Raw genomic sequence first — 21,855 nt, 5'->3', positions numbered from 1 at the left:
AAAAGGACTATCTAGTCTCTTCTTGGAGTATATCAGTCTGATTTCTTGCATCCTGGGAGCTGGTTATTTCACTGTTTAGCATAAAGACATACCTCAGCTCCCTGTTTTCAGTGTGTAGCCTCTTTCCTGCCCTGGGCTAACCCTGATGCTCCCAAGTCTCAACTCTCTCTGGTTCACCTTCTCTAGAGAGTAAATATCCTGGCTTCTTCAGGGTTAGGGAGGAGTCACTTCCTTTTTGGAAAGGAACTGCAGTTCTGATCTCCTGTTCTAGATCAGGAGTTGGCAAAGTTTTTCTGTGAAAGAGCTAGAGAATAAAGATGATGGGCTTTGCAGCCTGTATCACGGTCTGTGTGGCATGTTGTCCTCCTTCTCTTCCTCCTCCTCCTTTGTTTTTCTCTTTTAAACAACCCTTTAAAAACTAAAAACAAAACAAAATGATGACATTCTTAGCAGGACAACCTCTGATCTAGAGGATTCTTTTGGACGTTGTCAGCTTACCATCTTTTATCATCTCTACCCTGTACTCCTGCCTTCAGAGGAACTTGAAGCCTCCAATTTCTGAACCTTTTTGCATTTTATGGCAAAACTGGTTTGGTTTCCTGTGGGTATCCTCCATTCCATTTTTCCCCTGCCTCACGAAAACTTAGGTTTCAGCTTTCGTGGGTTTGCTAGGTGAGCAACCACTTATCTGTCTTCTTACCATTTTCCAAAAGGTCAGTTTTTTCCTTGTCTGCCTCTTTCTCTGCCCTTATTGGGCTGTGGCTTTTTTCTTCCTTTCCCATCAGGTCAGTAGGATTTGGGGAGGGAGGGAGAAAAATACATGTATTTAATATAGTAAGTTTAACCAGAAGCTCCCACCAAATCCAATTTGGTTGGGTTTGATTTTTTACTACTCTCTTTGATAGTTCTTGGGTTAATTTTGCATTTGTTTTCCACGTGCTCACTTGCTATGCCAGATGTTTGAAGAAGATGTCCTTGGGGAAGAAAAATGAGGGGTTTTAAAATATAATGTTCTTGAAATGCTCACAGTGGTTCAGTGTGTGAGATCTCAAAGAGGCCCAACTCTTTCTAACCACCAGACTCTCATCATAGAAATGCAGTTTCACCCTTATTTGTGCGAACCATCAGAAGCATTTAAAAATGTTTATAATAAAGTTTGTGGCTTATTGTTTCAAATTGCATTTAAGGTAGTAAACTGAAGCTTTTGGTGGTGTGTCCCTGACAGCAGGGAGAGCCTGTGGTAAGTGATCCCTAAGAGCTGATCAAAGAGAGTCGTTGAGCATTTTTTCCTGTATTTGTGTTTTGGTCCTTTAATCTGGTAGCGTTTCCACTTCCATTCGGAATACAGTAATGCACATTCCCTCCCCCACTTACATCTTCCTGACAGCATGTGGCATTTTCTTTGCCAAATGGCCCCTGTTCAGGCCATAAACCTGCCTTTGCCATCAAGTATATAATGAGGTATGAACAATGGTGGTTGTCAGAAAATGGGCATCTTTCAAGATCTTATTCATGCCACGTTTTTGTTCTAATAATCAAATGAAAATTGAAAATTAAAAAAGTAAAATTCACTGAAAAATGACTACTAGTCCTTTCTGCCTAGGTTCACCTTTCCTCGCCAGTGAAGATGGCGTGCTAGGCGGAGTGATTGTTCTCCGTTCGTGCAGATGTTCTGCCGAGCCTGACTCCTCCCAAAATAAGCAGACGCTTCTAGGTAAGTGAGACATGTGCATTGTGTGCGTCTTTCTCTTTTATTTTATTTTTTCAAGGAAAAATGAAAATATGTATACCCTTAAGTCAATAATTTTAAACGGCGAGAGGGTCGGCATTCTTTATTGCTATCTGAACCTCCCTGTTCTGCCGATCGTTTTCCATAGGTAAGCATGTAAAAGATGAATGTTCATTTTTAAGTACACACTTAGAGAATACATTTCAAATAAGCTTAGAACCCAGGACCTTTACTAAAGTCCAGTATTAACAACGTTGGACCACGTATTCATGCCCTATCTTATTCCGCAAAGCACTTGAGGTGACCCCATAACAAGGCACACAGTAATAGAGAGAGAAGCTTCTTCCTGTTCCCATTCCCCAAAAGGAATGAGAAGCGTGTGAAGAGCTACTGGCCTAGAGGTCAGTCCTGGCTCCGTGGCTCGTTAGCCATGACACCTTCGTGCGTCGGTCTTGCTGTTCCATGCCATTTCCTCATCTGTAAAACAAGGACGTCTGCCCTCCCCTCCTCATAAAGCTGTGGTGAGAGAGGGTCAAATGAGTGTTTTTGCAGATTTGCAGATGTCCATCCAGATGTGTGGTTTTGTTTCCAGCCAAGCACCAGTGGGATGAAACCCAGCCCACCCTGTTTGTGAAGGCACAGAGTTGTGGGGCGGCCACTGACCACAGGGTTGCCTTTTTCCAATCCATCTCTCCAGAGGGGACACATTAAAAAAATCTGCATAAAGGTGACACATACACTAGTAGGGGCACCATATGTTATTTTTTTTAAGTTAACTTTTTAACTGAAGCATACATACATTTTTAGAAAAGTGTACAAATCGTAACTGCAACTGCTTGATGAATTATCACAAAGTGAACCCACCCCCCTGTAACCAGCACCCAGATTAAAAAAAAATAGAACTTTACCACAACCCCAGAAGTCCCCTTTTAACCCCTTCTGATCTCTACCCCCTCCAAAGTTAAACAGTATGCTGACTTATAACACCATGGTTAGTTTTGCCTGGTTTTATTTATTACGTCAGTAGAATCAGGAGTATGTATCACTTGTGTCTAGTCTTCAGTCAGTATTTAAGCTTGTTAGATTCATCCATGTTACATGCAGTAGGAGTTTGTACATTTTCATTGCGATAGCTCAGCGTACTAGTCCATTCTTGTGTTTTTTGTTGCTTTTGTTTTTTTTAATACAAGCACTATAGGTCATCCACGGGAGTTGTGGTAGTTTAACCCTTCCTGTAAATTTCCTTACAGAAAGCGTGAGTGGTGCCTGATGTATATTGTGTGATTGTTGTCAATTGCTATAGTACACATCCCTTCATAGTTTATGAAGTAGAAGGCTGAGTGTTTTTTATGAGTATAAAAATACTTTTTCTATAGAAGCCTAAAACATTTTCATAAAATCTCTTCGTTCATTCCTCAGAGAAAAAGTACACTTTATATAAAAGGCCCTTTTTTCCACCTGGACGCTAACCACCAGCTATACTTTTTTTGTGTGTGTGTGTGCCATAGTCATTTCTTCTACCCTCTGTACATAGTACCTAGGTTACATCAAGGAGATGTGCTTTTTAACAGTCATGTTTTGTTAAACCAAGACAAATACTAGTTTTATTCTTTGGTATCTTAATCATTGTTGAATCCTTTGAATGTTCTTCCAGTTAGATAGTTAAACCCAGTCTGGTTTGTTTTAAACATATGCGGAAGATGGACATGGGGTTTCCATAAAACCTTTGCAGGGGCATGGATGAAGTTGGAAACCATCATTCTCAGCAAACTTAACACAGGAACAGAAAACCACAGCCCCATAACTGGGAGTTGAACAGTGAGAACACATGGACACAGGGAGGGAAACATCACACACTGGAGCCTGTCGGGGGGTAGGAGGCTAGGGGAGGGTTAGCATTAGGAGAAATACTTAATGTAGATGACAGATTGATGGGTGCAGCAAGCCCTCCATGGCATGTGTATACCTATGTAACAAACGTGCACATTCTGCACATGTATCCCGGAACATAAAGTATAATAAAACAAACAAACAAAAAACCTCAGAAGAATAACCCTTAGTGTTTGGGCAGCGGTGGGTTGCGGGCGGTGGGGGGGGGCATTAAAATTTTTCATCGATTATTCCTGAAAAGGAGTATCACAGTACTCTGCTGAGCCCGGACTCTTACCTATTTGTGTTAACTCTGAAAACTGTAATGTCTTTTTGGTTGGCTTTTCATTTTTGGTGGTACAAAAATGCATATTTAAGGATAAGCCATAGTATTTTAGCTCACATTATATAGTTTTTATTACCAATGTAGTGATATATAAACTCTTTATTTCAAGAGGAAGCATTAAGTGTGAAGTACCAATTTATGAAATAAGTGAAACCTTGCCATTTGTTAACTGGAGGCGTTGATGCTTGTGAAGTTTATCTACTAAAACCTGGCGAACATAGGCTAATGTCAATTTATAGATGCTACCAATTGTGTGAACTTTCTATAACAGGTATGAATGTTAAGTATGTGGTCGGAAAATAAATTCAGACGGTATAGAAGTAAGAAACAAAGTAAATTCAAACAGTATAGAAGGACGGGAATCAAAGATGTGAAAGTCACCTTTTATACTCCATTTCCAGAGCCACCAGTCAGTCTTTGGTTCTGGTTGTTCTCACGGGAAGCACCCTCACTCTATAGAATGTGCTCACACATCTATTTCTTGATTAGTCAGTAACTTGTGATCCCTTGCTGTGAAAAAATTAAAAACCCAGCTGACACCATATCCCACTTCTCTTCCTTCCTGATTTTTGTTGGAATTCTACTCTAACTTGAAATAATATTTTAAATTTTATTGCACTTTAACACACTGTTTCTTGATTCATTAACTTTATATAATGTCTATCAAACATTCTTCACCACTTCAACTATGTAAGTTGAGGAAAGTTCATGCACTGTTTTCTTTTTTTTTGAGACGGAGTCTCGCTCTGTAGCCCAGGCTGGAGTGTAGTGGCCGGATCTCAGCTCACTGCAAGCTCCGCCTCCCAGGTTCACGCCATTCTCCTGCCTCAGCCTCCCGAGTAAGCTGGGACTACAGGCGCCTGCCACCTCGCCCGGCTAGTTTTTTTGTATTTTTTAGTAGAGACGGGGTTTCACCATGTTAGCCAGGATGGTCTCGATCTCCTGACCTCGTGATCCGCCCGTCTTGGCCTCCCAAAGTGCTGGGATTACAGGCTTGAGCCACCGCGCCCGGCCCCATGCACTGCTTTCTGTTAGTCTGTTTTCATACACTGTTAGTCTGTTTTCTGTTGTTTATGACAGAATACCTAAAACTAACAGAATACCTGAGTGATTTGTAAAGAAAAATTAATTTATTTCTTATAGTCGTGGAGGCTGAGAAGTCCAGGGTCAGGGAGCTGCATGTGATGAGGGCCTTCTTGCTGGCGGGGACTCTCTGTGGAGTCCATAGGGGCACAGGACATCACATGGTGAGGCGGCTGAGTGTGCTAGCTTAGGTCTCTCTTCCTCTTCTTATAAAGCCACCAGTTCCAGTCCCATGATAACCCATTCATCTGTGAAGGTATTAATCCATTCATGAGGGCACAGTCCTCATGACCTAATCACCTTTTCAGGGTCCCACATCTTAATACTGCCATTTTGGGGAATAGGTTTCAACATGGATTTTGGAGAAAACAAACATTCAGACCCTATAGCACTCGCTTTTCTCCTTTTCTCTTCCTCCTTCACTCTCCTACCTCACCTCAACCTCTGTCAACAATACCATTGTTGTTATGATTATTAACATGTGCCTTCTTTTTTTTTTTTTTTTTGAGACGGAGTCTCGCTCTGTCACCCAGGCTGGAGTGCAGTGGCCGGATCTCAGCTCACTACAAGCTCCGCCTCCCGGGTTTACGCCATTCTCCTGCCTCAGCCTCCCGAGTAGCTGGGACTACAGGCGCCCGCCACCTCGCCCGGCTAGTTTTTTTTTGTATTTTTAGTAGAGACGGGGTTTCACCGTGTTCATCAGGATGGTCTCGATCTCCTGACCTCGTGATCCGCCCGTCTCGGTGCCTTCTTATATCTATACTTATCTCTGTAGTTTGATCAGGGGTTGACTCTAAATAGTGTCAGTGACCAGCATTGACAGCGTCAAGATTATAGTATAAATAGTGCTCACTGCATACCCTAGAAGCAGAAGATCGGACCCGTAGAGATCAGGGTTTGTCATAAACCTCTGCGTGTCAAAGGAGACTGTTTCAGTCATTGAGATAGAGTGGATTCTTCTTTCTATCAATTGCTCAGATTAGCTATAAATTAATTTGCGTCATGTTTGGACCATGACTTCCATTTATTGCCTTTTCACTGTCATAAGAGTATAACTATAAACTCATGGCTCCTGGATGCTCAGTAATTTCTAGTAACAAGAAGCTCAGAAGTCTTTCTTTTCTACACATCCAAATAAAACAAAACAAGTTCCAAAATTAAAAGAAAAAAAACTTAACTGCTGTATATTGTTAATCACTTTTTTGGTCCCAAGAGTAATATAATCACACAATCTCCTCCTTTTCTGTGTCCACTTTCTTTTCTCAAAATCATAAATATTTTTCTCATTACATCACACAAGCAGTTTCAGTCAGACCTCATTGCTGCTTGATGGAGTTTCCTGGAAGCCGTTAGGTAGACTCTCCTCTTGACAAATACATTAGTTATCAGAGCTCCAGTGGGCTGCTTCCAAGGTGATATGACTCAAGTAATGGACACTTTTGAGGTTTGCCTTTGTCTACTGATTCATGAATAGAATTGGAGAATCTCAGATATGAAGGAACTTTCAAAGTCCACTTGTGTGACCTTGTTACAGGTGCTTTGTCCGTAGTTTGTTCAATACTCCTCTCTTCAAGAGGTGGAGCTCAATTCCCCTGCCCTTGACTGTGAGCCAAACACTGCAAGACTTGCTTCCAACCAGTAAATTTATGGCAGAAGTGACAGTGTCCGATTTCTGAGACTAGGTCAGAAAGGCATTGTGGCTTCCTCCTTGGGCTCTCTGTTGAATCACTCCCTCTCAGTGAGACCAACTGCCATGTCATGAGAACACTCAAGCAGCTATGTTTTGGGGAAGCCCACTTCGCAAAAAACTGCGACCTCCTCCCAACAGCTGCTTCTGAGGAACCAGGGCTTTCTGCCAACAGCCTCAGAGATCTGACTGAGCCTTCAGATGACAGCAGTCGATGGCAGCATCTTTACTGAAATCTCATTGGAGACCCTTTGAAAGAACCACCCAATGAAGCCACTGTGGAATTTCTGACCCACAGAAACTGTGAGATAATAAGTGTTTGCTGTCTTAAACCACCACATTTTGAGATAATTTATTATGTAGCAGTAGATAACTAATAAGCCTTTTAAGCCCTTCTGCCTAATGAGCTGTGATGACAAATCAAGGTGCTCTGTTGCCATCTTTAGTCAGCTTTTGGATTTTCGTTTCTATCAGTAGATCCTGATTCTCTTTTTGTGTACCCTCTAGGACAAATGTGATGTGTGTCCTCTTCAATGCAGTCTCTAATCAAGTTTCCCTCACCTCCAGCCTTTCCTTCTCTGTTTGTCCCCTCAGTCCCATCTCCGTTATTGCTCCCAGAGTTCTTTCTATATAACAAATGTGCAGCTGGCCCAGAGAACATAGCCACAGGTCCCAAACCAGGGGCAGGAGAGAAGACTTCCCCAAAGAAGAAAGGGCAAAAATGAGAACTTGACCTAGAGAGCCACACCAATCCCAAGATCAGAAGGACACTGTTCAACCCAACAGTGACATAAATATATGTAATTACTTTACTCTATGTCTAAGCTAAATGTTGAATCTTCTTATGTATGCTAAAGTAAAACAAACATTGTATCTCTTACTGTTACTTCCATGCTCCCTACCTTTAATTTTTCAGCAGGCAACACACACGCATACACACACACACACACACACACACACACACACACACACACACACACACACACACACACACCCTCTGCTGGTGAATTTCCTGTAGCACAGATGGGAGCTACCTAACTTGATGGGAAATGGCATCCCCTGATCTGACCTCAGAATATGCTTTCAGTGTTATTTCTGACTAGTCCTTTAAAAAAATTTGACAAATAATTGTATATGTTCATGGAGTTCAACTAGTTTTTCTTTTCCTTCATTCATTCTCAATATCTTAACTCTGGCCACTCCAAATCACTTGGTCTTCCAAGGAGTTATTTTTGCTTTCTCCCCCGATAACTTGCATATGCTCTTGCTGTGCTAAGCTCTGGGCCAATAAAAGTCTTTAAAACCCTGATCAAATGTGAATCTTCGAATCCTCTGGAAGTCCTCCCCCCCAGGTAATTTGCTCCTTCCTTGTGCTCTGTTAGCACCATGCAGTTGACATTCCTTCTAATAATGACTGTGACACATCCTAGCCCCTTCTCGTAGGCCAGCACTTCTTAATCCGAACTCAGTTATTTGAGAGGAATAAATCACAGGTCTTTGAGCTCCAGTGACACACACAGGGGTTATAGAGGTTTGAAATATCTTCCCAGGCACTGGAAAATTCCACTGCTTCTAAGAATCATACCACCAGATTGTGAGCTATTCAAGGGCAGAAGCCACATCATATTGAACTTAATAGGCTCCCAATAATTATTGGATGGATCAATTAGGTGCCAAATGGAGTTTCTTTATTGATTATTTAGCAGAAACTTTAAAAGAAGTTGACTCTTCTTCTAGAAAAATGAAATATAACAGAATATATCCTCATGCTCATAAAAAAACACAATATTGGTTGGAAATGTTGGATAATGAGGAGCATCCAAGAACTAGATGATTTTGAGGCAGTTTAAAGGGATCACAGAGGAAAGTCTCCACAAATAGCCTTGTAAAAGGACAATTAGGATGTGAACATGTTTGCAACACCCATCCTGCGACCTCCTACCTCCAGATCATGAGATGCTGACACAGCCCAGCCTACAAATCGCTGATTTAACGCAAAGCAAATGCTTGTCCCTGGAAGGAAACAGCTGAAAAGAATTAATTTTCTCTCTGCTTTTAGAGAAAAAATAAGCCAATATATTTTTACCTGCTGAAGCACAATTACATGTGCTTTCCAGGCCTCTACAGAAGTGCTTTATTGAGGCTGCCGTATATAGTATGGTTAATAAATGATAAACAAAGGCATATCAAATCAAGTCTTCTGGTGAAAAAATGACTTCTTTACCATTTTAAGCTTGTAATTAGATACAGGTAATTAGAATATATGCAAATATATAGCATAAACAGCCAATCTTAGTATATGGGTTCATTTCCTGTTTTGCACCTTGTACCAAAACGTGTGTTGTTGGGAGCCTGGTAAACCCTATGAAGTTCAGGAGTGTCTGCCAGGGAGTGGTCAGTAGGAAGTAGTGAATATGGGGATCAATGAGAAACACATTCCATATATTTAAGAAAAATCTTAAACAATTCAGGGTTGGAGGCATATGGGCTCTTAGAGGTAAAAAAGGCTGTGTGTTTAGCCAGTGGCCTTTGTGCCAAGCTTGTGTTGGAGTTCTTCATCCTAAACAGATTTGAGGCCCACAGTTCATCCAGAGCCTGATTATGCGATGAGCACACATGGTAATTGTTACCTTGCCATTAAGTTAGCCCCACCTTACCCAGAGAATAACTTCAGGTTCTTTCCTATCGACAGATGTGTTCATAATGCTGATAATTAACTTTCGTACATGATACTGCTTCCATTTGTGCAGCTACCCTTTTATCCAGTTTTGTTTTCATCTTTTACTATGAAATGTTTCATATATTTTTAAAGGAAGGACATAATAAATTTGTAAGTTATAAAGGACAATAATAAAATGAACACCTGTGGACCTGCCACCCAGCCTAAGAAATTGCCCATTACCCATATGTTTGAAGCCCCCATGTGGGCCTCTCTGATCTTACTACTGTGCTTTCTCCCCATCCTTTACTTTATGTTTACCCCCTGCTTTTCCTGAAAGCTTTTTTCACACTTTTGTATAGCTCTAAATAATACATTGTTTAGTTTTCCTTGATTTTATACTTTATATAAATGGTATATCATCATATGATTTATTATATGAAAATTTTTGTATGTTCTCACATAATTACCTGAAAGGATAAGGAGTTATTTTATCATTGTAAACATAGCTCTATCAAATCAAACTGTTTTACTGTGGCCAATTAGAACTTAAATGCAGTGTTTTTCTCCCTCTTTTCAGAATAGGCAAAGTTCTTCATCGAGTGCTTTGTTTTGTTGCTGTTCCCAAAGTATGCTGTGGTTTCAAAATAAAAAATGTTAAATTGAATTGGTGCTTCCTGGAACATTAAAAAGATAAAAGGTTATTTTACTGTAAGTTATACTGCCTTTTGATTTTACTGGTATTAAAAATTTGGCGAGCACACATAAACACACGTACTTCAAAGGAGCTTCATTCTTAGGGCACCAGCAATATCACTTATTTCCATTACATGGCACACGCCACAGTGAGCACTTATGACTAGGCATTTCTGCTGGGCTCACATGATCATAAAAATAACCGTCAAAGAGAAGGCAAATTAACTTTTAGACTGGTAGTGGGAAAAGAGGTACGTATAGATGTTTGTCTGATGTTAATAACTTTATCTTAAAAATGGTTTTAAAACTTTGTTCTACGTGACAGTCCATTGTCATGGTTGGAAGCTCATTTCTTTAGTGCCTCAGCAATGTTTTGGAATTGTTACATCTTCACTGTAGTGAAGATATCTCTTAAGAGATAAGCCACATTTTAGTTCTTATTTAAGGATCAGGTGGAAAGAAAAACATTAAATAATTTAGATGCAAGGTGAGTAAGGCAGACATGATATTTAAACTTTTCAACGATGAGGTATTAATCTGATGAAGTATTAATCTGATGAAGTAGTGCTCTGAGATTAATATTTTCAGAATTAGTTTTGGTTTTATAATACAAAGATGTTGATTGCAAGTATCTATAATCAGCCACTTTGTTTCTACCAGAACTTTCTTTCCTTTAAATCATGAACGTATCTCTATACATTGTATCACTAATATACTCTGAATATTGGAAATAGATTTTCGTCTGTAATTTTCTTTTCCATCATGAGAAGTATAGTTCTAGTGATTATCTTGCCAAGAATTATTATTTTTTGGCTCACAAAGTTTTCCAACTGAAATATAGAATATGAACACTTAGGAATAGAATTCTAGTGACTATGTAATTCTTATTACACTCAGGAAATTTTATAGTCAGTTTCATGTGCTCAAAGGGTAATAGAGTTTACCATGAAATAAATCCTAAACAAGTATTTGTTGAATGAATAAAATTGTGTTTTAATAAAACTTGTTTTACTGAATGGTTTTGTGTTCACCAGAGAACTTCCAAGTCCCAACCAAGTGGCCCTCTGTTTCCAGCAGCTTCTAATACAATAAAAGGATGAAACAGGAAGATAATTGAAGTGTCCTCCAGGGCTTATGTTACTATTTGACCCACATCCTCCTCTTTTCAGTCAGCATCCTTCATTATTTAGTCTTGAACAAATCTGAACAAGCCTTGGAAAGAGGGAATGATTATTTTCTTGGCTTAGTGTAACCAGGATTCTATAGAACTCAATCCCCATTGCTCCCAAGACAGTTAAGTGGTGAAAGTTTTTCAGGGAAGCATGCCAAGTCAAAGTTTCTTCACGGCCGTAATGGGACATGCATTATATGAGTCTTAAGGATTCCATGTCAAGACGGTAAAGCGTCTTTGCATTTTTTTTCCCTAAAGATAAACCTCCTACTGGTTATAAAGACCCTAACAACCAGGGGCAAAAATCTACAGCCATAAGAGGAGGCTGTGCTATTTACAGTGCCTCATTCTTCCCATTTAAAAAATGAATTTCTTTATTCAATAAGGAGTAACTTAAATACTGTGCAGAATGGCCTAGGCCGTGCCATTTGACCTAAGGCTCAGGAGTGACAGCTTACTTGGCAACTGCCCAGCCCAAGACAGTTCTGATTTTAGAGTTCTGTTTTCCTTGCAAGCTAGTCTGGGATGTGAAGCCAAGCACAGAGGTTTTAAGTGGGTGTGGGAGCCAGTGCAGCTGGGGGTTGTTAACAACAATTGGAGGACAATATATGTATATATATCTTTAAAGAGGAGGAGAGTGGCTGATGACTTCTTTCTGGTCAGAAAAATGAATCCATTTGGATAGAAAAAACTTACTTGCAACCTGGTAAGGAAACTGTTTTGTCTGACTTAATTTAAACAGGATGATATGCGGATGATTTTGAAAGAGAAGTATCCTAGGGAAAACATCATGAGAGAAGTAGCTTATAGCTCTTTTAACCCATAAAGCTGGTGATTTAAATGCCACTAGGAGGCAAAGCCTTGCATTGAGGATTAAGGGCTGCTTTAACAGAGCTCCACCAAGACTGAAGTCGTACCACTGTTGGACATAAACATTTACTTGTTCCAAATTCTTAAATGCAACTTTCTGGAAAGCCTAGCTTCTAAGATGAAGTACAAATACATCGTGAAGGTTCTTATAATGCAATTAATCCATCACTGATGAAGCGCACACGTACAGCCCATCCCTATCTAAGCCATTCTCCAACGTTGGAACAGCATTGGAACAGGATCAATAGTGTGTACCTTTTCTCACATTGCATTTGTATGACATGATGTGTTAAGAAGCCACTCGTTAGAGAAGAATTCTACCAAACCTGTGTCCATGTTTCACATGTTGAACCTACTCAGGAACTTATTTTAGTGTGTTGTTAATGTTTTCTGATGAGAATCTTTTCATGGTCTGGGCATTTCTAGAAGTCTCGCAAATCCCTGGGCTTTGGCCTTCTAAAGAACCTAAGCATTTTTCAATCAGTAGTTGAGGTTATAAACAGTTACTAGTCACTACCAAAGGAAAATGGTAATTACTGAAAGGCTAGAAGCTTCTCTAGATGGAAATAAGCTTGAGCTTGACCACACCAAGACTGTTATAGCCAGTGCTTTCACAGGCTCAGATGTGTCACTTCAGGCCACTCATTTACCCTGCATGTTGCCAGAGTTCATGGTCTCCCTCATGTAATAATTATACCTTGAAAAATTCCAGTGCTATGAAGTAGCGTTTCCCATGTTTGCTGTATTATTAGAATTATCTTTTAATACTCTTACCATAAACTTCAATTTTCAGTATATGGAAGAATTTCAGATTAAGTACTCAAAATCAGGAGATACATTATAGACTCCCAGATATCACTGATAGTAAATGCTACTCTTTTTTTTTCTCGCTCTGTCGCCCAGGCTGGAGTGCAGTGGCACGATCTCAGCTCACTGCAAGCTCCGCCTCCTGGGTTCACGCCCTTCTCCTGCCTCAGCCCCCCGAGTAGCTGGGACTACAGGCGCCCCGCCACCACGCTCAGATAATTTTTTGTATTTTTAGTAGAGATGGGGTTTCACTGTGTTAGCCAGGATGGTCTCGATCTCCTGACCTCGTGATCCACCCGCCTCGGCCTCCCAAAGTGCTGGAATTACAGGCATGAGCCACCATGCCTGGCCGATAAATGCCACTCTTTTACTGAAATTGTAAATTTTTATGTGTAACCATATTTGAGCAAACTTTGTACTACTTTTTGCTGAGTTTTAATTATAATTTATATTTAATTTATTTATATATTATATAATATATATAATTTATTTATATATAAATTAAATATAATTTAATTTAATTATGAATTAGGACTTAACTAACAATACATTTTGTGTATTTGTGAGTAAACTTTGCTCACAAATGTCTCTATTTATTTTTAAAAAACATAATGATTTTGACCTTTTTAAATTTCTGATGGAAAAGCAGCTTGAGGAAGTTATCAGGTACAGTGTGTGTTTTGTTCTATTTGTTTTGATTGCTCTTCGAACATAGCAGATTTTGCCTTAAGTATATGTGTTCAGTGTAAATGGAAGTAGGGGCTTCTTCATGCCCCATCCTAAGATTTGCTTATGTTTTAGATAATCATGAGACAAGAAACAAATTGGAAACTTTAGACTAGTTTCACATCATGATAATATATTCTAATGAAGGACAATTAAAATATATGGTAAGGTCAGAATGTCGTCATCTAAACAGGTAAGAAATTATTCATAGATACCGTAGATTAACCGGGTAATCAAGATTTTTAGAGGCATTAAAAAATAGGAAATACATGAAAACAGGATGAATTGAGAAGTTTCAGAAGGTGGTGAAAAATAGATTGCCCTTCACTCAAGTTCTTACTCAACTAGTTCCCTCTACAGGAGCAACCATTGCTGCCAGTTCCTAAGGTACTTTTCCAGAGAGACCCTGTGTACTTACAAGCATGTTCATACATGATCCTCTTTTATTTTATTTCACAAAAATGGCAGCACCATCTCTATACATTATTCTCCACCTTACCTTTTTTTTTAGCCAAACTATTTTGTAGATTAGTGTTTTTTTCAAACTGTAGCATGTCACATTAATGAGCTCTAAATCAACTTAGTGAGTCAGAAGCAGAATTTTTAAAAAGCAATAAGTAGACTATAAAGAACACAAAAGAGAGCAATACATTGCAAGTAGAAGAGCAATTATTACTTTGTGAAATTTTAGTTACAAATAGATGTGTGTAGTAAATGACCATATGTGGGTTTTTGTTGTTGTTGTTGTTTGTTTTGATTTGGTTTTGGATTTTACTGTGGTTTGTGATCAAAAAGTTTGAAAAACTTTTCATCATCCATGTAGAGCTTCCTCATTTGTTTTTAATTGTTACATAGTATTTCATTGTATATCGTACCATAGTTATACATATGCCCAATAGGCAATTAATTGGTTTCCAGGTTCTTGCTAATTAAAGCTACTTTGATGAAGATTCTTATAAATATGTTATTATATATGTATAAGGGCATATCTGTGGAATAAATATCTAGAAATAGACTTGCTAGGTCAAAGGGTGTGTAATTTTGATAAATAAAGTCAATCCTCAGTTATTCCTGGATTCTGTATTTGTTAATTTGCCTACTTGCTAACATTTATTTGTAATACACGAATCAGCATTTCAGCACTCTCATAGTCACTTGTGGACATGCGTGAAGTGGTAAACATTTTGAGTCACCTGATGTGCACATTCCCAGCTGAAGTGAACAAAACGATGTTCTGCCTTCCTGTTTCAGATCTTGTACTACAAATGTGTCCATTTTGTGGTCTATTTTGTGCCATGTTTTCCACATTTTTGCACTTTTTAATGATGATTTTGCCATTTAAAATTGCACCAAGCATAGCGCTGAAGTGCTGTCTGGTGTTTCAAAGTGCGAGAAGGTGGTAGTGTCTCGTGAGGGAAAACGTGCATTTTGGATAAGCTTCATTTAGGCTGAAATTATAGTGCTATTAGTGGTGAATTCATTGTTAATAAATCAACAATACGATACACCCAGATAAAAGAAGAGGAAACTCACTGATCTGTATGTGAGACTGCTGCAGAAGGTGCTAAAGTAACATCTGTATATGCAGCAATGGAAAAGATGGAAAAGCAGCTTAATTAGTGGATTCATGGAATGGTGACCAATAAAAAAAGCATAGAGGATAGCATTGTTGCATAACTTGAAAGCCAAAGAAATTTATGGGCGTGTTACCCAGCATCAGGAAAACGTTAAACCCTTCTTGGCTAGTGTTTATGCATATAATTATTTGCAAATAAATAAATATTTTTAAAAGATTAAACAGAAACACATATAAAATAAGGTTATTTGTTGATACGCTGTTAAAAATGTTTTGACCAGAGATTTGCAGGAACCTAGCTCCATGTTTTCCCTACCTGTAGAGGCTCATTTGTTTGCTAATTCACTGTTCATCAACATTATAGAACATAATTACCGCAGATAAAGAGAATGTTCTTCCAGACGGCCATGCTTCCACAATTGCTGTATGAATCTGCTCTTTTCTCCACTCCCAGCTAACACAACGTTGTTTCAAACTTTTTGATATCTGAAACCTGGTAGTCTAATAATAGTCTGAAACCTGATAACAGTATCTTGTGATTTTAATTTGCATTTCTTTTAGTATGAGTAATGTAAACTATCTTTTCATATGTTTTAGAGCCATTCATATTCCCTTTTGTTCATATTCTTTTTGTATTTTCTTTGGATATTTGTCTCATTGATTTGTAGGGGATCTTTATATATTAAGAAAATTAGCCTTTTATGCTATGAATTACAAATATTTCCCCAAATTTGTCATTCATCTCTTGACTTAAATGGCAAAAACAAACACTATAAACAGGCCAGGCAAGGTGGCCCATTCCTGTAATCCCAGCACTTTGAAAAGCTGAGAGGTAGGCGGATCACCTGAGGTCAAGTGTTCAAAACCAGCCTGGCTGACATGGTGAAACCCCGTCTCTACTGAAAATACAAAAATTAGCTGGGCATGAGAATCGAGAATCGCTTGAACCTGGGAGGTGGAGGCTGTAGTGAGCTGAGATTGTGCCACTGCACTCCAGCCTAGGTGACAGAGTAAAACTCTGTCTTTAAAAAAAAAGAAAGAAAGCACTATAAATATTTTTTAACTAGTCAAATATATTGATCTTGGCCATCTTTTATGGTCTCTGGGTTTCGTTATGGTTTAAAAGCTTTCCTTAAGAGAGATTTAAAATGTTTTAAGAGTTGTGTTTGGTGTTTGTGTTTGATGTTTCATGTCTTTTGGTGTTTGTAAGGAATTTAGTCTTCTTAATGTGTAACAAGTATAAATCCTTATACTTGTTACACGCTTATAAATACTTAAACTGAGTAGATTTCAGAGTAATATAACAATGAAATACCACAGGCTTTGTGATTCCAGAGTCCAGCTTGAAATCCAGTCTGTGCGCCTAGTAAAATGACTTAAGCCATACTGCTTCTCTTCTCTGAGCCTCAGGTTCCCCATCTCTGCTTTGCTGAGTTCTGCTATGAAAGAGAATGCTTGGCACATCATAGATTCTCAGTGTTAGCTCCTCCTTGTCCTACTTCCCTGAAGTCTTCCACTAAGAAATAATTTGTTAAATTAACTTGCATTATGCTTGTACTACAAATAATGAAATAATTTCTCTTTAAAAGTGTTTCATAATTTAACTCCTAGACAATTTCTTCTGATATTTTAAAGCTAGCATGAATTAATGACTGATAACTGGTTTGAATTGTCATTATTAAAAAATGTGTCAGTACAATGCTTTGCCTTTTACTGGCGGATGGGATAAATGTTTGTGAAAACAGTGAAGAATGAATTTTTAGACATGGAGTTATTTTCTTTAAAAACTCCTAAACACTATATCTAGAAATCTTATTGAAAACTATTCATATAAAAATAATTATTGAATGAAGGTAATCAGTGTACCCTAATTTATCCTCTTTTGTAAGTCTAAATTCTTATGTTTATTCCATTTTTTGAAAGCAGACTACATTTATAGGGAGAATAATACATTTAAAAATCATTAAAATGATCTTTAAAACATAAAGGGTAGTGTCTTTATCCTTTGCTCTCATCTATATTTTTATGATTTTTCTTGGCTAATTCCTGAGGAGTTACCCCCTTAATATTTGGGACATGAGGAAAAGGTGCAGTTTTAGAAATGCTTTTAACTTTGTATTTGAATAGAATTTATTGTCACTACTCTAGGAAACTTCGGTAAGACTTGAGTGCCTTTCTTCTGTTAGGCAAGTTAGACTATCCCAGACCTTGCTCTGGATGTCAAGATTTTTGAAGTTCAAAGCAGATGTGTGTGGATGAAAAAACATCTGGTGAAGAGAACTTGCTTCATTGCATGACACTTTTCCTGCACTCTTCAGTGGAGCGTCTGTTGAGCAGGTTGGCAGGTTTGATAACTAATTAATGATGAGGAATGAGCCATGTAACTGAGGAACTCCATTTTGCCCCTTACTGTCTCTTTCTTCCCCATATGTCTGGCAAAGCCTTCAGGGGCTAGGATCATGGATCACACAGTTGGGTCTCAACTCAAACACTTCTCTCCAGGCTTAACTAGCTTAGAGATATAAACAGATGGATGGCCTGGGGGACAGGGTTTAGTGTTGAGCAATGCCGTTTTATTATCAGGGACTTTTGAAATTTTTATTGGAGTACATTACAACTTTAAAAATGCCTTCGAAAACTCAGAATTTTGATGCTATGTACTTGAATGTGACAGAGCTTTGTGTGCATCCCTGGATGTTTATAGTTTTCTTTTTGTAACTTTTTATTTAGGTATAATTTTACATATATAGAAAAGTTGCAAGAATAGTGCAAGGGACATCCATGATTCCTTTTCCCAGATTCAACCAGTGTTTTCCTTTTCTTCCATTTGTTTTCCCATCCTCGCACACTCCTCCCTCTACACGCACACAAGCACACACATACACACATACACACAAACAAATAAGTGCATTTTTTCCCCTGAACTATTTGAGAGTGAATTGGAGACATCGGGCTCCTTTATTCCTAACACTTTCGTGAGTATTTCTTAAGAACAAGGCCATTCTACTAAATAATCACAGTACAGTTATCAAAGTCATGGTTTTTAGTATTGATATAACACTACTGTCTAATTCATAGTCCCTTTTCCAACTTTATCAATTGTCTATCATAATGTCCCTTACAACATCTCCCCCCACCACCGAGTCCAGGCTACAATCCAGGATGACACATTGTGTTGAGTTGTCATGCCTTCTTTAAACAGGAAGTTTCTCAACTTTGTGTTTTCTGATTTTGGCATTTTTGAAGAATTCAAACCAGTTATTTAGTAGAGTGTTACTATTTCAAGTCTGTTTGATGTTTCCTCATTCAATTCTGGTTATGCATTTTTGTCAGGAATACCAAATACCACAGAAGTGTTGTGTCTCAAGGTATCTTATCAAAAGGCACATGGTGCTGATTTGTGCCTTAATTGGTGGTGTTAGCTTTGTTCATTGAGTTAAGTTGGAGTCCATCAAGTGTTTCCACAGTGAACTAACAGTTTTTCCTGTTACAAGAATTTTTTGGAGAGATACTTTGAAGCTATTTAAATAGCCTGTCCCTCTTCAGATTTCCACCTCCTAGTTTTAGCAACCATTATTTTCTAACTCTGTTATTTTTTCTATACTTATTAGTTGGCATTCTGCTGAAGGAAGAGCTTTGTCTTCTCCATTTATTTGTTTGGATCAGTATGGGCTCATTGGTTCCTACTTTGTTCAGTGGTTGTAACTCATTACTCTCATTATTTATTTTGACAGGCACAGATTTTTACCAGTAAGCACCCTTTGAATTGACCCCTGGGTCTTTTTGATAAGTCCCCTTTACTCTTTGAGCATTTCCTTACTTTTCTGGTACAACAAGATGTTCCAGATTCATTTTATGTTTTCTCTGCCCCAGCTCTGGAAGGGACATTTCTCCAAAGAATCTGGTTCTTTTTTTTGTAGAGAATGGTATTTAGAAATTAAGGGCCAGGTGCAGTGGCTCATGCCTGTAATCTCAGCACTTTGGGAGGCCAAGGCAGGTGGATCACCTAAGGTCAGGAGTTCGAGACCAGTCTGGCCAACATGGTGAAACACTATCTCTACTAAAAATACAAAATTAGCTGGGTGTGGTGGCACATGCCTGTAATCACAGCTACTCAGGAGGCTGAGGCAGGAGAATCACTTGAACCCAGGAGGCATAGTCTGTAGTGAGCTGGGATTGGACCATTGCACTCCAGCCTCAACAACAAGAGCGAAACTCCATCTCAATAAAAAAAGAATTTAAGATGGGTGTGTGTGCGTGTGTGTGTTTTAAAAGAAACCACACTATGGAATATTACATTTACTAAATCACTGTATACCGTATGTATGAATGTGTGTGTGCATTTAATGTTACAAGAGTCAAACAGAAGAGCATTTATTTTACATGTAATAATCATAAGTTTTGACAGGAAAGAAATACATTTTTCATTTCACAGTAAATGGCATTACACAGTTTTAGTGATAAATCATCTTGACATTTATGAAGGAGCAAATGGAAAGTGGGGAACTGAGTGTGTTAAATATAAAGCTATCTTTACCTGTTCTATTAAAAAGCAAAGATTTATTTTCCATCTGTGATCTGAATGTGCCTATTTGTGTTCTCTTTTACGGCAGTGGAATTTCTGTGGAGCCACACGACAGAGAGCATGTGTGTTGGATATATGTCAGCCCAGGATGGGAAAGCCAAGGTAAGCGGGAAAAAACTGGTTCATAACCTGAAAACCTTGTAGCCATCACACAAACCTCTAACCAGCTAAGTTGATGTGGATGAATTTTTTCAGCTTTTCTTGGGCAGTAGCTCTGTGATCTTTATAAGAATCTGAATAAGAACAGTTAACAATGCTAACAGCTCCAGAGAAAACCAGCATGTCTATTTTGCTTTTGGTGACATAGCAAGGGAGCATTAGGAAAAGCCTGCCCACCTTCCCCCACAGCCCCCAGCTTCTTCCTTTTTGCCCATTGTGAATAAGTAGAAAAGAGGAAACTGGGATTTGGGAAGAGAAAATGGGAGTGAAGCTGATGAGCTGACATAGATGGATGATTCTGCAAGGAGTGTTGGACTAAAGGAAACTGAGTCAAACAAGCTCTGACCCATCCTGCATGTTTAATGGCACAGGTGGCTGACATGCTTGCAAGTATGACCCGTCTGATCTTTCAGTGTGTTCTGTCATGCCCTGACATGGTGTCTTCGTGGGCAGAATCAAAGGTGTTTGTCCATGTGCCACATGCCCGTGGCACTCATCCCTCAGTGAGTTACGGTAATCACATAGGCATCCACGTACGGTCTCCAGAGTTGCTTGGCTTCCCTGGACTCATGATGGTTGAGCCTGGAGTAAGCAACTTGATTTGTGGATTTTATTTTATATTGGCCTCATGTTCTTCTTGTTCATAAATTTTTTAGAAACAGCTGTGGCCTGTGATGTTTACTTGGCATTAAAGTCCCTCAGTTCTAAAGCTGTGAAGCTGGGCAGCCTTGTTTTTAAAGGAAATGATTTATTTTGCACATTTTGACATATAAAATAGGAAAACTTCTGATATGAACTGTCTGATACAGATTGAATCATAGATAAAGGATAAATATAATAAAGAACACTTTATTGCTTATTTGTCATGTAATACCCATCCTGACTGTCCTTTGTATATTATCCAGCCAGCCTGTAGTTCCACAGAACTTTTGTGAGTAGTATAAAGAACATTTATTCAGACAAGGATTGGCTTATATTGTGAAAATATTACTGAGATCCACCCTCCCCCTTTGCTTCACCTTCACCTGGTACAATATTCATATTGTGTTAGTAGACCTATTTTCTGAGAGAATACGTAAAAGATTGCTTTGTTTCATAATTTATATAGAATGGAAATACAATTACCTATTTTAAAGGTGATTTAAGGGTTTAGAACAGCACTGTCTAATAGAATTTTGTGTGATGTAAACATTTTATATCTCTGTTTTCCAACAGGGAAGCTACTAGCCACATGTGGTTATTGAGCACTTAAATGTGGCTAGTTTGATTGAGGACCTGAATTTTAAATTTTACTTAATTTAAATTTAAATAGCCACATGTGACTCATGGCTACCATATTGAACAGCACAGGTTTAATGAATAAGTATGAAAATGGTTATTCATATTTTCAGATTCATTTCTTCTCAATGACAAAACAGTTCCCATATGTGAAACAAGCCTGATAAACCCCAAGAATCCTTGCATACGAGTAGCTTGCAGTCATTTCAATTTCTCTGTCCCCTTACATAATGATTCAGAACTAAGATTGCTTTTTAACAAAAGAGCATGTTTGAAGTGGACTTCAGCACTGAAGCCAGTCTGGTCAGGTATGATTATGTTATTAAGTCCCTTGTGTGGAAATTTTTTGTTATTCTTGCTGGTGGCCCATGAAAGACACCTTACTATTTAATGTGAAATATAGGTAGTAAAGAGTGGAGAGTCCTGCTATGAGCCCGAAGGTATTTGGCCTCCAGTTATATTGCTTGACACCTGGTAGACATGGTTTTCTTATTGTTGGTAAATTCTCCAGCTGGTAGTCAACTGGGCCAGCAGATACAGCTAGTCCTCTTGCCTCTCTTGTAAATTATGTTTTTGACCTTCCTTGAGGAGAGTTAATCCCTCTTCCTTCCTTT

At 38.6% G+C, this 21,855-nt stretch overlaps 1 protein-coding gene across 1 annotated transcript in view; it reads left to right on the top strand.

Annotated features, from left to right (window-relative positions):
- The window catches only part of LOC105516618 (threonine aspartase 1-like), a 256,675-nt gene that overhangs the window by 207,196 nt on the left and 27,624 nt on the right, over positions 1 to 21,855 (top strand). The window contains exons 9-10 of the mRNA XM_011948883.1: positions 1,604 to 1,714; positions 19,833 to 19,906. Of these exons, the coding sequence (XP_011804273.1) occupies positions 1,604 to 1,714; positions 19,833 to 19,906 (185 nt within the window). The remainder of the gene's footprint in view (positions 1 to 1,603; positions 1,715 to 19,832; positions 19,907 to 21,855) is intronic.

This window comes from Colobus angolensis, unplaced genomic scaffold (assembly GCF_000951035.1).
Source record: "Colobus angolensis palliatus isolate OR3802 unplaced genomic scaffold, Cang.pa_1.0 Scaffold285, whole genome shotgun sequence".
Taxonomy (NCBI): Eukaryota; Metazoa; Chordata; class Mammalia; order Primates; family Cercopithecidae; genus Colobus; species Colobus angolensis.
The sequence above is the reverse complement of the archived record's forward strand: the minus strand, read 5'-3'. Positions and strand labels throughout refer to the sequence as shown.